Source organism: Acomys minous, assembly GCF_964271855.1.
Source record: "Acomys minous genome assembly, chromosome: 4".
Classification (NCBI taxonomy): Eukaryota; Metazoa; Chordata; class Mammalia; order Rodentia; family Muridae; genus Acomys; species Acomys minous.
In genome coordinates this window covers 89,800,976-89,816,541 of record NC_140486.1, presented here as the reverse complement: position 1 = coordinate 89,816,541, position 15,566 = coordinate 89,800,976, and the positions used below count along the sequence as shown (strand labels likewise).

At 48.0% G+C, this 15,566-nt stretch overlaps 1 protein-coding gene across 6 annotated transcripts in view; it reads right to left on the bottom strand.

Annotated features, from left to right (window-relative positions):
- Positions 1-15,566, bottom strand: part of NRP2 (neuropilin 2) — a 118,303-nt gene that overhangs the window by 66,122 nt on the left and 36,615 nt on the right. For all 6 annotated transcript variants that reach the window (XM_084778920.1, XM_084778924.1, XM_084778922.1 and 3 more), the window contains exons 4-7: positions 9,876-10,106; positions 8,886-9,041; positions 7,040-7,209; positions 5,071-5,226 (exon numbers count right to left, since the gene is read on the bottom strand). In XM_084778920.1, the coding sequence (XP_084635046.1) occupies positions 5,071-5,226; positions 7,040-7,209; positions 8,886-9,041; positions 9,876-10,106 (713 nt within the window). The remainder of the gene's footprint in view (positions 1-5,070; positions 5,227-7,039; positions 7,210-8,885; positions 9,042-9,875; positions 10,107-15,566) is intronic.

The following is a 15,566-nucleotide window of genomic DNA, read 5'->3' as shown; positions in this document are numbered from 1 at the left end:
AGCCTGACAGAGGATGGTCCAAGCGCATGTATAATGAAATTTTCCCTTGAGCATCCTAAGTGGAGAGGCTAAAGGTCTGAGCTCATCCCATGACAAATGGATAAGGGACAAACTGAATTATCCTGCACACTAGCCTCCTCTCAGCCATAATGGAGGGGGGGGGCACACAAACTGGGAGACTTGAACTTGGAAAGGGCAGCTGCCCTCTTCAGAGTGCATATAACCATGTTTAGATCATACAATTGTATCCACAGCATCTGAAGACTGATACCCTAGCCTGAGGCAAGCTGAGTCACGTTCTCATCATTTTTTTTGATGTTCTCATCTTTATACACCACTACCAACAATGAAAAGACAGACCACAAAAATAATAAGGACAAGTCAATAATTCACAAAAATATTTTTCTTTAATATTCAAATAATTAATCGGAGGAATAATTACATCCCCGATAAAGAATGAAGCTTGAACTTAAGAGGGGACATTTATCTCAGACAGCACAAAGTGAAGGGCTGGGTGATTTCTCTCAGTCCCTTCCAGACCTGTGTTTTTAAAGAGGCAGATATACACATCCCTCAGGAATGCGCTACTTTTTAAATTGACAACTTGCTTCTCTGCTCACGGGGAGCTCTGTGTTCTAGCCCACTGATTACATCTGAGGAGCATCCTCCCTCTGCAGATGGCCAGGTGCTCTGCTGATGGCTGCTGCATCGCTTCAGCGTGGCTGGGAACACCAAGCCAGAGCCCTGGAAGGGAATATCCAAGGCCACATGGCGGCCCACTGTCTCCAGAGACCTGCAGCAGAGGTCCTGCTCTTCCAATGCAGGGCCACGGGGCTTGGGGGTAGGGCTTCCTAACGCTATTCTTTCCTTCCAAGTCTCCGATTTACAAAATGATTTGTTTTAATTAAAAATAAATAAATAAATACAGGGCAAAGGAGTTTGGAAGCAGGGGCACTTGTTTTGAAGGGACGCAGCCAAACCAAATAAATAGCAGCTTCTTTCAACTCTCCATCTTCAGGAGCCTGTGATGGAGCCCGAATTCCCCACACAGTGCTTGGCATTGACTCCTGAACCACACCACTCTCTTTTAGACTCCCTTAGTAAACAGGGACTCCAGGCTAAGCAGGCCTCTCAGCCTCACAGCTGCCAGGAACCAGTTTCCCCAAGGATGGATGGCAGGGTCGAGAGCGAGAGCATCTGCTTCACTGTCTAAGTCTGGTGGCCAGGAGACTCTCCTGCCAACTCCAAGATCCCTCCCTGTCCCTAGGGCAACTTGCTTAGACTCTGAGAGGTGCAATCCCACCTGTGAAACATCATGGAATGCTGAAGCCACTAAGTTGGTGCCCGAGGGTTTGTGGAACCTCTTAGCACACGTCCTTACACTAATGTGAGCTTGGTTCTTGCCTGCCATTTATCGTTGGGTAACTCTGCAGAGTCACAGGCCCCAGGCTGATTTTACTTTATGCTTTCTCTCCTCAGCTTGGCCATTGGGGTTTTAGACCATTTGTCTTCTGTGTTGATTTTTTTTTCCAAATAGAAGAGACCTGCCTAGCAACACCATAAATAAGGGGAAGGTAACCAAAATTATATCAACAAGAGAGCTGCCTACACTGGCAAAATAAAGGGCAACTAGAGGTGGCAATGGTCTTTGCCCCACTGTCCCAACAACAGTCATGACTCCATTCCTCAGGCGTAGATTGTCCCTTCACTGCTGACTTATGGGATCAGAGCCTCAGAGGGAGGAAGGAAGGACTGCGACCCGTTAAGCTGGTGCCATTGTTCTCCAAGCACACAGGTCTCGGTGTGTACGTGCGTCGCCACACCTGTAATCATACACAGGTGCACACGCACATATGAAACTTCCTCTCACTGTTTTGACAACTCCACGCCTGTGTCTGGGATGCTGCTCACGCAGCTGGCAAAACCAAAGGCAGCCGTTTCTGCAGGGACGGTTTGTGAAATAATTTGTATAATCAGAGGGGGAGCGCAGGAGTTGAGTTTGGGCTCAAATGGGGGCGGGGCGGCGGGGGTGGGGGGGGAGGGGCTCTCTTTGCTTTGTGGTTGTGTCATACATACGCATAAGGAGGATCCGCCTATGTGAAAACCATGGGTTCCATGTTGTGTGTGCATGTGAAGCCGGGTGAAGACTGGTGGCCTGTGTGGTGCGTGTGCTTTGCGTAAGCAGGCTGCATCTTGCCAGGAAGATGCCCACGAACTACCAGCCACACGGGTCAGATTTTTCTGTTGAAAATACCTGTTGAGCATGAAGAGACAGCTCACTGACTGGGGTGGCTGCAACAAGAGTTCTTCAGTCTTTCTCATCTCCTGGTAGCAAGAAGAAAGCCACTCACAGGCTTAGACCTGGCCTTGCCCAGCCTGGGTGACTATTGCAGTGACACCCCACACCACCTCCAGTGCTCATTAATCTTGTTTTTCTCTGCATTCTCCAATTCCCTGGTCTTTGATATGCTGCATGGGTGTTGACAGTGATCAGGGAATTGAGACTGAGTTTCCAAAGTTGTGCCCCAAATGTCACAACACCCTGTCTACTTCCTGTGCCCTGGGAGGGTGTTTTCCAGCTCTTTCTCTGCACTCCTGAGCCCAGCAGAGCTGCAGCCTCTTTCTCGGTTCTGCCTTTTCCTTAAGTCTTGCTGTCTCGATTTCGCTTTCAAGCCCACCACGTAACACCAGAGAGCTTGGCCCTGTGCCCAGTATCCAGAAACCACAAAGAGAAACTCGGTGGCAGGACCAGCGTGGATGAGCTCCTCCCTACAGCCTCACTGCCCTCAAGTCCCCTCCTCCCTCCTGCCTCCCTGTCATGGCATCAAATCAAACTGCTGCGGCAGACTTGACAAATCTATTTGGCATGGTTCACTCACCTAGTTCAACCTCAGCAGCCCAGGGAGCTGCACATTAAACACAGCTATCTGGGGCGGGGGGCGGGGGGGGGGGGGGAGACCTGCTAACGAAGAGGTTGCAGAGAGCATCCTTGCAGGGGGAGGAGAAGAAGGCTTCTTGGCCTCAATCTCCCCGCCACTCCCCCCCCCCCCACATGCACAATGGATGAGGGAGCTGGGGACCAAGGCAAAGCCTAATTGCCAGACTTTGCATTCCCTTCCTCATTTTAAGTACCAGGAGAATGTATTTCTAATAGAAAGGGAGAAGGCGTTTCCTCTGTCCTATCTCCTTTTATGTGGGCAAAACTGATCCTTTAACACAAAAACAAAATCAAGACCTCCCATCGGCTACTGGGGGAGAGAAATTCTGCCAAAGGTGGGAAGTATATGCAGAGGACAATGATAGCATATTCAATATGGGAACGTTGAAAAGGATAAGTCTGACGACTAGAAAGCTCAATTCCTTCCTCGGGAATATCTTCCCTGCAAAATTGAATAGCAGGGCTAAAGCCGGGAGGCCGGCATTCTATCAAAATGTGCAGTGCTAAGGTATTTCCAAAAGCAGATTTCCTACAAATGGTGTTTTAAATAGCATCACGGTCCATCTGTGTGCTTTTAAAATCAGCTTATGCTACAGCATCCCTCTGGCCAGCAATGCTTAGTCACTGAACCTGGACAAGGAGACGGTCAGGGGAGCCTCGTGCCTCTCCCTAGGACCCGCTCCTACCTGGCTGCTGGCCCTCACCTGCTAGCTGAGCTCTCAGATTTTTTAGCACTTTCACATTGAAAAGTGTGGGTGGAGAGAGAAACGTGGGTGGAAAAGGAGTGAGGTGAGATGAGGACTCGGGTCTGGGACTTCCCCTGGCCGGTGCTGACTCAGTTCCTCCTTCAAACTGGTATCCGGCCTTTCCAAGCTATGGCGTAGAGATGGGAGAGCAGCTCTAGCTTGGCTCACAGGTGAAGGTGAGGGTGTCTTTCCATTGCTAAATATTTTCACCTTCTTTACTGGGCACACGAAGCAATGTACGTTTGTATGTAAGAAAGATAGCTGGTAATTTCTAGAAACCATACTTTCATATGAATGGTGCCATGTTACTATGGCGATTTTTGATTTAAAAAAAAAAATACTCCTTAAAAAAAAACTGCACATATCCTGAGTAAGATTGCCAACATTAAAGAGAAGAATTTTCTGGGTCCAAAGATTCTAGATGTCTACGTAGTCAGAGAGCATGCTGCCTTGGGATGGTGACAGGGGCCAAAGAGATGCCCTTTGGAAATGCTCTTTGGTCGTGGGTGCCTTATTTTGATAATTTATATCTCTGCAGACCACAACCAGGTGGGACTGTAGCAAAGGGGGTGAAACAGACCTATTTTTTTTTCAGTACTCTTGACTCTCTTCCACAGGAGGGTCAGCAGTCTCTGGGATCCCCAGGCTGCCTCCTTCACCTGCCTGACCTGAGAGTCAGCCACAGTCTTCAGCCATGCTCCCATTACAGAGGCTCCTCCTGCTCCCACTCAGGTGAAGACAGACCTTTTCCACAGAGCCCCGTGTATGCCAAATGCAGCTTATTGCCAGCTGCAGACCCAGAACGCTGCACATGACGCTCATCCCTGTGTACAACAAAAGCCTCCTATCACCCACGTGGACCATATGTCTGGGAGCTGACGGTCCCAGCCGAGAGGATTCCGTGCTTCCCCACTAATCATGGTTGCCAGTTCGAATCCCAACCCCGACAAATGGTCTTTTTCCTCATTATTTACTTTTCTGGTTCTTCTTTGGGGGGGGTACATTGTGGCTCCCTCTTAGGGTTTTCTGTCCTTTCATTCCCAGCATGCGGAAGAGACACGGGCGGCCATAAATGCTCAATGAGTCCTGCGTGGCGTGGGGAGGCACGGATGGGGTGGGCATTTTCTCTTTCATTTATAGTCAAGTAACATTCTGTAAGTTCCTCCCCGCCCCCACTTCCTCCCCGTCAGCTTTGCAAAAAGCAACAGCAGCCAGGCTACTGGAGAAATGGAGTTTTCCAATGACTTTAAGATAAAAAAGTAAAACTTCAGGGCAGTGCACTCCTTGCCCTCACCATTTCTATGAGCTTCACTACACAATGGCTCTTCCTGAGTGTGGCGTCAAGCTGAAGCTCTTTGAGACTCACTCTCGGGGAAGCTGACTTACCTTGTGGTTTTTGCCATGCCGATGGACCATCCAATCTTCACCATTGGTGCTGACCTCCAGCTTGTACGACTTGACATAGTAACCTCTCTGCGTCTCCCTGGAAATGGCTCCCTGTGTCGCGATGGCTGTGAGCACAGTTAGGAAGCGCAGGTCCACCTGGGAAGAGATGTCAGACAGTAAGGGGACCAACCTCTCCCAATGCCATCTGGCCCTTTCTGAAAAGGACACAGCTGCCATGCTAAGCTCACAAACCGGGTGTGTGCTTGTAACTATCATGTGATTGTTGATGTTAAAGTCAACAGTTAAAGTCAGCTAAGTGACTTCTTACCAGAATGGATATTTTTTTCCTTGAAAAATGGAACTTGTTGTTTTTTAAAAAAATTTTTTTTCCTTCCACTTGCAGATCTAAATGGACAATATTCACTTTCTCCTAACTACTGAATACTTAGACTTATGACCCCCTGAATAACCTATGGTCTGCTTCAGACCATGAAGGCAGAACTATCCTAAAGGAACACTGAATGGCAAAAATCTACTCTATGCCAATGTAATCCACTGTAATGCTCTGGAAGTGACAACCCATAGCCATCTTCTCACCCTTTATTCCCTCCCTCCATTGTGTCTGTATTCACTCAGGTCACCAAAGGGTCAAAGGGCATTCAGTGTCTGCCCAAGTAATTAGGCTTATGCACCAACTCTTGACCTTTCCCTCTTCAAGGAGGATGGCCAACACTTTGAGGCACCTCCCCTCTGACAATGCCAAACCCATTTGAAAATTACTGGATATTGCTCCTCTGCCTGCTATGGTCTTTCTTAATGGCAGTCTCTATATGCGTTAGTATATGCAGCCTGATGGAAGTCAATTTAGTAAGCACTTGTAGGCTACTCAACGTGTGCGTGGCATTATGAAACATTCAAAAGAAACACACAATCACTTCTTGTGTACAAGAAAAGGTAAATAGCATTAATGAAAAACAGACTATTAAGGGGCATAAATAAGGAGTACAGTAAATAGACTGTAAGAACAAAGAACCTTCCAGAAGCTTTGCAAGATGAAAGGATTTTTAGAGAGTCAGAGGGGAGAGACAGTGACAAATGGCCTGAGAGTTGTGTTCTTAGAGCCTTCTTGGCTTCCTGAAGTTTCTAAGTGGTCTCTCTCTCTCCCTTCTTTGCTGTCTGCACAGCAGTATCTGTCTTAGAGCAGAGGTCACCATGTCACGTCAGAGCTGGGACAGGCTTGTCAGTGGGTCACAAGGCTGTCTGTGTGTGTCATAAAAGCAGATGCTGCTCTAGTATAAAACTGGCAGTTCGTTCTCCCCCTGTTTCCTTCCTCCCAGGGGATCAGAGCTGGATCCATGTGCGGTGCAGGAAGATTACTCAACACGAGCTGCAAGACTAGGCCAGGAAGACAGCAAACAATAGTCCGAAAAGACACTGCCGAGCATCTGGGTAACTTGAGTTTCGTTCCCCTAAGTGACATTTTCCCATGTGTTCTCTGATAGCTATGTGCAAAACCTTCCTGGCAGGCTCCTTCCAGATAGCAAAGATCAGAAGAAGTTGCCATATTCAGCTAGCGCCCAACAAACCTGCCTTCAGGAAAATGCTCTCCCCACATCTCTGATGCATCCTTGTGCCAAGAATGAGGAAGATCTGGAACTATTTATAGAACACTCCTTTGATACTGATGATAGGGCAAGCAGTATCCTGGCCAATCAACTCTCCTCAGGCCCACTAATCCACATAAGGGCGAGGGCAAGTGGTCCTCTTCCCCATCACTTGATCCCAGCACACAGCACAGACCTTGGCATGGCATGCTACCTTTTCGTTTGGATGGACGGATGGATGGATGCAATTCTCATCCATCCCATTTGTTACTTTAGCATCCCCGTCGGCTCTAGCTGAGGGGCCACACTACTGTCCCATCAACACACATATTCTTCACCCCGCCCCCAAGTATCTGAGTACACACCTGGAGATACTCTTTGTTGGAATCCAAGTTGGGTGTCCAGCCATTGTCGTCGCCATGGAGCCGGCTCTGCTGAGGAGTCCACCTCCCATCAGAGAAGGTGGATGAGGCACTGATCTGTTCATTGGCAATCCTGCCGGACTCCATTCCCAGAGGGACATTGCACTGAAAGTCTGGAGAGTGGATATTGGTCAAGGGCAGAGTTGGGCATCTTCACTTCAAACTGCGGCCCCAGCCCCAACACCTCCCCCCCCCCACACACACACACTGTTTCCTTCTAGAGACAAGTCCTTGCAGGCATTCCCTCATCTTGAATCTAATTATATGCTCACATTTTAAAAACAACTATACTGAAGTCACACAGCTAACAACCCCTCTGGGTCTTCAAGGAACTAAATTGGACCTAAAAGAAATTAGACGATAGATAAATAAGAATCATCCTATAAATTAAAAACACCATCTACAACACAAGTGCTGCAGGCTATGGGTGCTCTCAAGTGCCAGATGCACCAGCCATGGGATACAGGTGAACATGACAATCTGGGTGGGCTGAGCCGTCGTGGGAAGCCTGCTTTATGAACACACACCCAGGAGGCACTTTTGCATGTTTTTCTCTTTCACCCAAGTGGTTCCTGATTTCTGGCGTAGAAGATACACACTACAAAGTATAAACACCTGCTTTAGGAGCTGTCTCTAAGCACACGCACGCCCCGTTGTGTTCCCCTGCACCATCCGTCTGGGCTAAGAGATCCAGGAGTGTCTGACCCCGCTCTTATGCCATCAGCGGCAAAATTGCCTTCCTTCACCTGGATGCTATGGACATTGTTCAGTGTTTGCGGAGGTATATGTTTGGTAAAAACCCGCTACCTTTCTGAGGTACCAAACGTATTCTTCAGCTCTGTGGCTGCACTGGCCATTTACTGAGCTAGCTATAGCTCGCTACGCTGTTCCTCCGGCAACCTTTCAGGCACTCAGATGAAAAACACAGAAGCAAGGACTCCGAGCAGAACTCACTCATTTCCAGGCAAGGCAGGCTGCTGTGTCTGTGGTTACATGGGTGGTGAGCAGTGGCTGGAGTCCCTCAGCTGGCATCATCTAAATGTGCTTTTTTGTTATTGTTTTTTTGTTTTTGTTTGTTTTGTTTTTTTCCTTCAGGAAATCATTTGGGTCTCTAAGCAGCCATGGCAGTGCATTTGAGGCACAGGGCTGGGAGCAGATGGTTTGAAAATGGGCCTCAGGATGGGAGCCCAGTGGCCTGAGTGGCAGGTTCCACAACAGCTGGGCCCACAGCAGCACTTAGCAAACGCTATGCACAGTACCTGGTGCGCAGTAGAAGCTTCCGAAACTGTATTTCTTGCACGTGTCAGGTGGAAGTCAAGGGGTTGCCTTGTCTAGCTAGAGAAACTCTACCCAGAGCTACAGAACATAAATGCTGAGTTACATATGGCTGTTTTGTGACAATGGCCTTTGAGGTCTGGAGATGGAGGAACTGATCCAGGCCTGACAAAGGTTAGGCACCAAAGACGCCATCCTAACAGCACTTTCCTATCCATGGATGAGGGAATGGAGCCCTCAGATAGTCTTGCGACTTTCTCTGGAAATAACGTATTTGTTTGTTTGGTTTTTTTTTAAATAAGGAAACGAGGACCCAGATAGACCTTGTCCTTTTCCTATTCATCTTTGCAGGGAAAGAAGACATGGCTCTCCTTCCTTGAACTCAGACGCCACCACGAAGCCTTCAGTATTCCTGTCTACTGTTTTCAAGGAGGTCAGCCCTTCACCTGTACCCACTCATGTCCCTAATAAGAAGACAGGGCAGGGATTCCCAAATGCCAAATGGCCAACTCACTCTCAGGAGGCTCTTGGTGGACCAAGTAGTAACGCGCGGAGAAGCCATCCTTGGCCACTGCCATGTCCGTGTGAAAGGTCAGGGAGAGGATCCCCGTGGATGAGCGGAGTTTGGAGGGCGTTTTGGTCCCACAGTACTTGCCAATCAGAGGCCCAACTGGATAGAGGAGACAAAGGGCAGACAGAGGAAGTGGAAATCTCAAATTGGCTTCCAATGCTTTTTCCCTTCCCACAATTGCGAACCTCACTGCCGATACTTGACATACACACTGAAGGTGTGCCTCATGGCTGATATTTCCCCAGAACATTAAAAAGTGCTTTCCCTGAGCTGGCTTTGTTCTGTTCTCCCATCCCAGAGAGATGGGCCAGAGGTATCATTACAGTACCTGCTCTACAGAGGAAGAAATTGAGTTTCAGAGTCAGTTGACACTACCCTATTCACATTCCTAGGAAATAACAGAGCTGGGACCCAAACCCTACTTGCTTGCCGAAGTCTTATGCCTTTCCCAAGACAAAACCTAAGATCTGTGCTGTTCCTTCACCTAATCTCCCCAAGCTCCTCCTGGCTGTAAATGACTGCCTTTTCAATACCCAGGACTATATTAATAGTAATGAAATAACAGTATTCATGATAGTAGCGATGATAGGACATTTCACAGCCAAGACACTGAGAGATTAGGTACCTTGCCAGAGTTGTACAGAAGAGAGATGCAAGTCCAGCCAGTCTGACTTTAAGTCCTTCTATAGGGTCACAGCATTTGACTACAGAGTCACTTCTCATAACTTGGTATGGAAAGGAACATCACCTACAGTCTTGTCATCTCTGATGGCTAATCTCAACTATCAGGTTGATGAGACATCCTCTGGGTATATCTGTGGGAGATTACCCAGCTTGGGTTCACCTGCCCACTTTGTGTGCTACTGTTCCCTAAGCCAGGACCCTGACCTTTACAAAAAGAAGAACGTGAGCTGTGTGTAAGAATTCACTCACCATGTGGAATGCCATCCCAGATGTCCAGCCAGTCATATTTGCAGTCTCCTTCACCCACTTGTAGAGGGTCATGCTCCAGGTCAAAGGTCAGGAACTGCAGGATGATCTCCATCCTGGGTTTGGCCAGGATGGTGAAGGTGCAGTCCAGATTGTGTGGATACTTCTCTGGAAACCCTGGAGACTCAATGGTCCCATTGGGGCTTGTGAAGTTCTTAGAACAATCTTCAGAGCCTGTGTGCCAGCGGGGTGGGGCGGGGGAGGGAAGGAGAGAGAGGGGGAAGCAGAATAAATGCATTGGGGAGCAGCCTTTCTTTGCTGCCTCCTCTGCCTCAGCCTTTGGGTTATTTAAATGTTTGAGTCCACCGGCCCCTACTTGCGCTGCTCACAAGGGTTTTGTTTCTGCTAGAGTGGCCCTTGAAGCAATATGCCTGTCCCCTCTATGTTTCAAGCCCTCAAGACAGCCTCCCTTTTGGATAGAAATTAGGGAGGTGAGGATTTGGATACCAGAATAAGAGTGACAATTGAGGAATTGGAGGATAAGAGGTAGAGAGGTGTGTGTGTGTGTGTGTGTGTGTGTGTGTGTGTGTGTGTGTGTGAGAGAGAGAGAGAGAGAGAGAGAGAGAGAGAGAGAGAGAGAGAGAGAGAGAGAGAGAGAGAGAGAGGAGAGAGAGAGAGAGACAGAGAGAGAGAGAGAGAGAGAGAGAGAGAGAGAGAGAGAGACAGAGAGAGAGAGAGAGACAGAGAGAGAGACAGAGAGAGAGAGAGAGATCTTGAAAGAGGAACAGAGTCCTCATTCTCAATTACTCAGCTGCTCACTCCAGAATGTAAGTTATTTCAATCCTTAAGGAAGGCTTGCTGGTTGCCAGCAGGGAAAACAATGTTATCCCTTATTTATTGCTGACCTCAACACTAGCCTCTATTGTGCCCTAGCCAGCTAAGTGCCCCTTCTCCCTCCAAGATCCAAGGTGCCTCAGGGGAGGGGCAAAGGGGAGCCCGAGCCCCATTCAAGTCCTGACTGTATTAAAACGGGCTACTCTGTAGTGGTGGGACAATTAACAATCGCGGTTTTTAGCTGGTGGATCACAGCGGGGCGTTGGGGATGTTAAAGGCCGCTCGGGGAGGCGAGTTTGGAAAAATGCATCAGTGTATTGACATTTGGAAGGCTTCTGGTGCCTTTGTGGTGGGGACAGCCTTGTTTCTCCTCTAAGCTCTTGGGTTAGCTTTCTGGGGATGCGTCCTGATGAAACGTGACACACATTCGCAGCCTGCTGCTGCAAGCTTGGACAGCAGCAGCAGCCGCACTAAGAGGATTACAGCCACCGCATCTCCTGATGCCTCTAGGTGGAGTCATATTAGAAGAACCCAGCAACTGTTCCTCCGGGGCACAGGCAGGGATGGAGCCTGGAAGCATAGAGGTGCGGTGTGCCTACGCAGAGAAGAAGAATGGGTACAAGCTAATGATGGGGATGTAAATATTGGCAACTGCAACAGATTTCATTCACTACATTTGGATTTTAAAATGAGAAAAGGAAGCAGGATTTATGAAGGGGATAATAGACACTCTAAGCATGAAGAGAAAAAACCCTCCAAAAACACAGAAATACTCAATAAACCAGGTGTTTACTGGCAGGAAGTGTTCTCTGGGGATCACACTAAAATATAACTATGGGATGTCGATATGCGGATCTTAGCCCGCAGCAATGTCTTTATCTGTGGCTCCTGTAGCAGGGCCCTCTGCAACTCTCTTTATTGATGATGACGTTCCGCAAAGCTGCAAATATCTGACTTGGAAAAGGTACCATGCAAATAAGTGTGTGTGTGTGTGTGTGTGTGTGTGTGTGTGTGTGTGTGTGTGTGTGCATTTGAGGTAGGTTTGTAACTTTCTGTAGCCCAGGCAGCTTAGGAAAGTTCCAGAATCTTATACTTCTCCATCTGATACCTCTCTCTGCCTTCATTGCCACACCTTGGGGGTTGTGGGTAGTTGTGGGTACAATGAGGACCTGGAGCAAACCTTCCTGGGTTACTTGGAACTCTAGGGGCCACATCTCAGAGGCTTTTCATTTCATCCAACGGCACAGCAGCAGCCGCAGCCGCAGCCGCAGCCGCAGCCGCAGCCGCAGCCGCAGCCGCAGCAGTGGGAAGGCCCAGTGGGCAACTAGGTTGGGTGGGATGAGCTGGCGTGGCCACCCCTCCCTTCCTCAGCTTTGTTTACCATCAGGCCTCAAACTCCTGAGAGCTTCCTCAGTGGCCTAGCGTGATGCAATTTGGGCCAGCCAGGCCAGCTGGCTGGTCTTCAGGGGGCCAAGAAGAATTTTGAAAAGGTTAGAGTTTAAGGCTGCTATGCAGACTTCTTCGTGGGCCACATAGGGAGCCTCACACAGTGCTGGATGGAAATCAACTCTCTATTCATGACTGACTTGAGTGTTACCAGAGGCCCCTGGAGAGTCCCCTCCTAGAGCTGCCTCCATTGTCACCCCTTTAGAAGGTGAGAGGACTCTACTCCTCCTTGGGAGTTGGGAATTTATGGTAGAATCTTTGATCTTTCTCATCCATGGGGGAAGAAAGAGTATCAGCAACCGACACTTAGAACACAATATGGGCTCTGGAGAATGAGGTTCTAAACCATTCTGTTTCAGAATCCCCAGGGCTGGCATGGAACTGGAAGGGATTTTTCAACTATAAAGACTTAAGGTCAAACAACAAACAAACAGACAGACAGACAGACAGGCTGACAGACAGCGCATGTCTGATGCATGGTTAGAAATGGATACATTCTTTGGATTATTTTGAGAGAGGTGAGAAGACCTTGTTTTATCCTTTGACAACAGAAAAGTCAGGCGTCTTTTAACTTTATGTATTTGTCTCTAGCCCTACTATGGTCAAAGCATCAGAATGGCAGATGAGGTAAAAAAAAAAAAGGGATCCTGGAAATGGAGACAAACATTGCATCTTGCATAAATCTGACTAATCCACAATCTTTTTCTGCAACATGTTAAAAGGACAAATTTTTTATTTTATTTTATTTTTTTGGTTTTTTCCGAGACAAGGTTTCTCTATGTTATCTTGGCTGTCCTGGACTCGCTTTGTAGACCAAGCTGGCCTCTGCCTCCCTAGTGCTGGGCTTAAAGGCGTGCGTCACTTTTTAAAAACATGACAAATATTCATGTCGATTCACAGTTAAGATTATGTTGGAGGTTTGAGCCAGTGTGGCAACTCATACCTGTTATCTAAGCACTGCAATGCTAGGACACCGAGGCAGGAGGACTACTGTGAATTCCAGGCAAGCCTGAACTATGTATTGACTTCTAGGACATCTTGGGCTACAGAGTATGACTCTGTCTCCTACAACAACATAGCAACACAAAACTGAAGTTGGGGTTTGGACTTTGGTGAATGATTCCATCCCAAAGGACTTTGGCATGCAGGGTGCCTGCTCCACATCTCTGTTGAAGAGGAGCCTGCACATACAGAAGATATGGGAACACAATGGCCTACCTGAAGTCAAGCTTGACTTGATCACAAGTCGGGGAATTCAGGCCACTATTGTAAGGGGCCCAGAGTAGGGGGTATGCAAGTTTCCTTTACCTATGAACAAGCCCCACAATTTTACATTCAGAAAGGCCACTGAGTAACGGACACAGGAGAGAAATCTGGATTTTGAATTTCTGCTACAAGAACATCAGAAAAACAACAAACATTTCCTATAGGTTGCATTTCCCACATCACTTTTCAAGTTGTTAAAAAAAAAATTCTTTCCTTATTCTGTCCCAGATTTGGTGATTTTAAGTTGTTTAGGCTTGCAACTTTTTCTGTCTTACCCCTTTCCAGGTAAGACAGCCTGATGAAATATACAATAATTTATCCTTCATTTAGGGAAGCCATGACCTTCCACTCTTGCCATATGCACTGTTTGTCCCAGTCTTGTGGGTGCCTGTGTCTCAGTGTAACTCTGTCGCAGAGTTTGCAGAAAGGCAAACTTCCAGAACCTTCTGTATGGCTGTTTGCATATCTATGTTTACAGTTTCCCCTCTTCCTTTTATAAATCTGACTGGCAAGCACAGTTATGTTTGTTTGGATTTCTTCAGTATGTCCACCCATTTCTTTCATGTTCTGTGGATGATGTAAACTGTATTTTCTCCCAGGACTGCAACCATGGAAATAGGGACATAAGACAAGGCACCTACCTGGAAGAATATATACTTTTCTAAACTTCTCAGTTTTGACTTTTGCTCTCTTGTGCATTCCTGTGTTTGATAATTATAGGACCGACTTCCATGCCACTAGCTGCTCTTCCTGGTGGGCCTGATGGCCCCTGAGGAGGCACCTGGACTTTCACCTTCTTTACCACACTCCCAGCTGTGTGGCAGGGCTGTCACTCACTATAGTATCACCCAGGGGTGACCCCAGTCCTTAGAGTGGGCTCAAGCCACCTACCCCTCGTGGCTGGCACCTCTGTTTTAGGCTCTTCACAGACTTGCTGCCTTATTAAACATTCTACTTCTACAAGTCATGGAAACAGCCGGCTGAGTCATAATACCCTCTTGTGTGTTTTATCTTTTAACAGCCTCCTTTCAAATTGGTGCAATGGATGGAGGGAATGTTCTCCTTTTCTGTGGCTTTCTGGGGGGTGGGGGGGTGGGGTGGGGGGGTGGCATCATGCTTTGGGAGATATGAGCTACCAGACCAGAGATAAGCTAAATGGCCTTGCTCACGCTTGTCCTGACTTCCGCTGGCAAGCTCCCTGGAAGGTCCCGCACGAGTTGATGCCCTTCTGTGCTTGAACTGGTAGAGTGGAGTGAAGGGGCTCAGTATTAGGGACTGATAGGTCACAGAGGTCTTCAGCTGCATTTCCAGAACAGTGACACGGCGACTTGTGCCTTCACATAAACGCTCACTTATCCTACCATTTTCCTTTTAATGTCATCAGTAGCACGGACGGTGCATCTGTAAGATGAGGGTCTGGCTACCTGGCTCTCCCTCAAGCCATGGACAAGAGAGCCTGCTGTATTCCTTCCTTCTATAACACTCCTAGTAGGGGACGCTCATCAGAGTCCATGCTTTGGTTTGCACCTGGCGCTGGGTCTCCAAGAGCTGTGGCTCCAGCTATGCTGATGCCAAGGACACACAGATCAGCTCCCGGGACCTGACCGTGGTCAGAAACATGAAAATGCATGGCAGATGGGCCATCTTCAGCCTATCCTGTCTCTGATGGCTGGCCACACCCCTTCATTTGATTCCACCTTCGCAGACGGACAAGTCCAGCAAATATTTAGACAGAGTGGATATAAAAAGTGCTTTCAAAAGCCACCACTTCCTTCCAAGAACTGTTTAATGAAAAAACCAAAACCAAACCAAACCAAACCAAAAACACCAAAAAACCACCAAAACTCCTCCATATGAATAGTTCCCCCTTACACTGAACTTAACGGGTGCCAGACTTGGGTTTCTCAATGACAGTGTGACAACCTCACCTGGAATCAGACTCCACATAGGAGTTATGCAACTTGGGCTTCTAAAGAAAGAAAACACTCAAAGATGGGACCAGATCTTCTGAGGCAAGGAGTGGGGCAAGGCCGGGAGAACTGAGGGCATTCCTTCCTTAGCCATAGTGAGAGCTGACATGAGAGAGGGCGACACATTTCTGGGAGAGCGTAAGTGTGGGCCTGCCGCAGCACCTTCAGAGGAGAACCG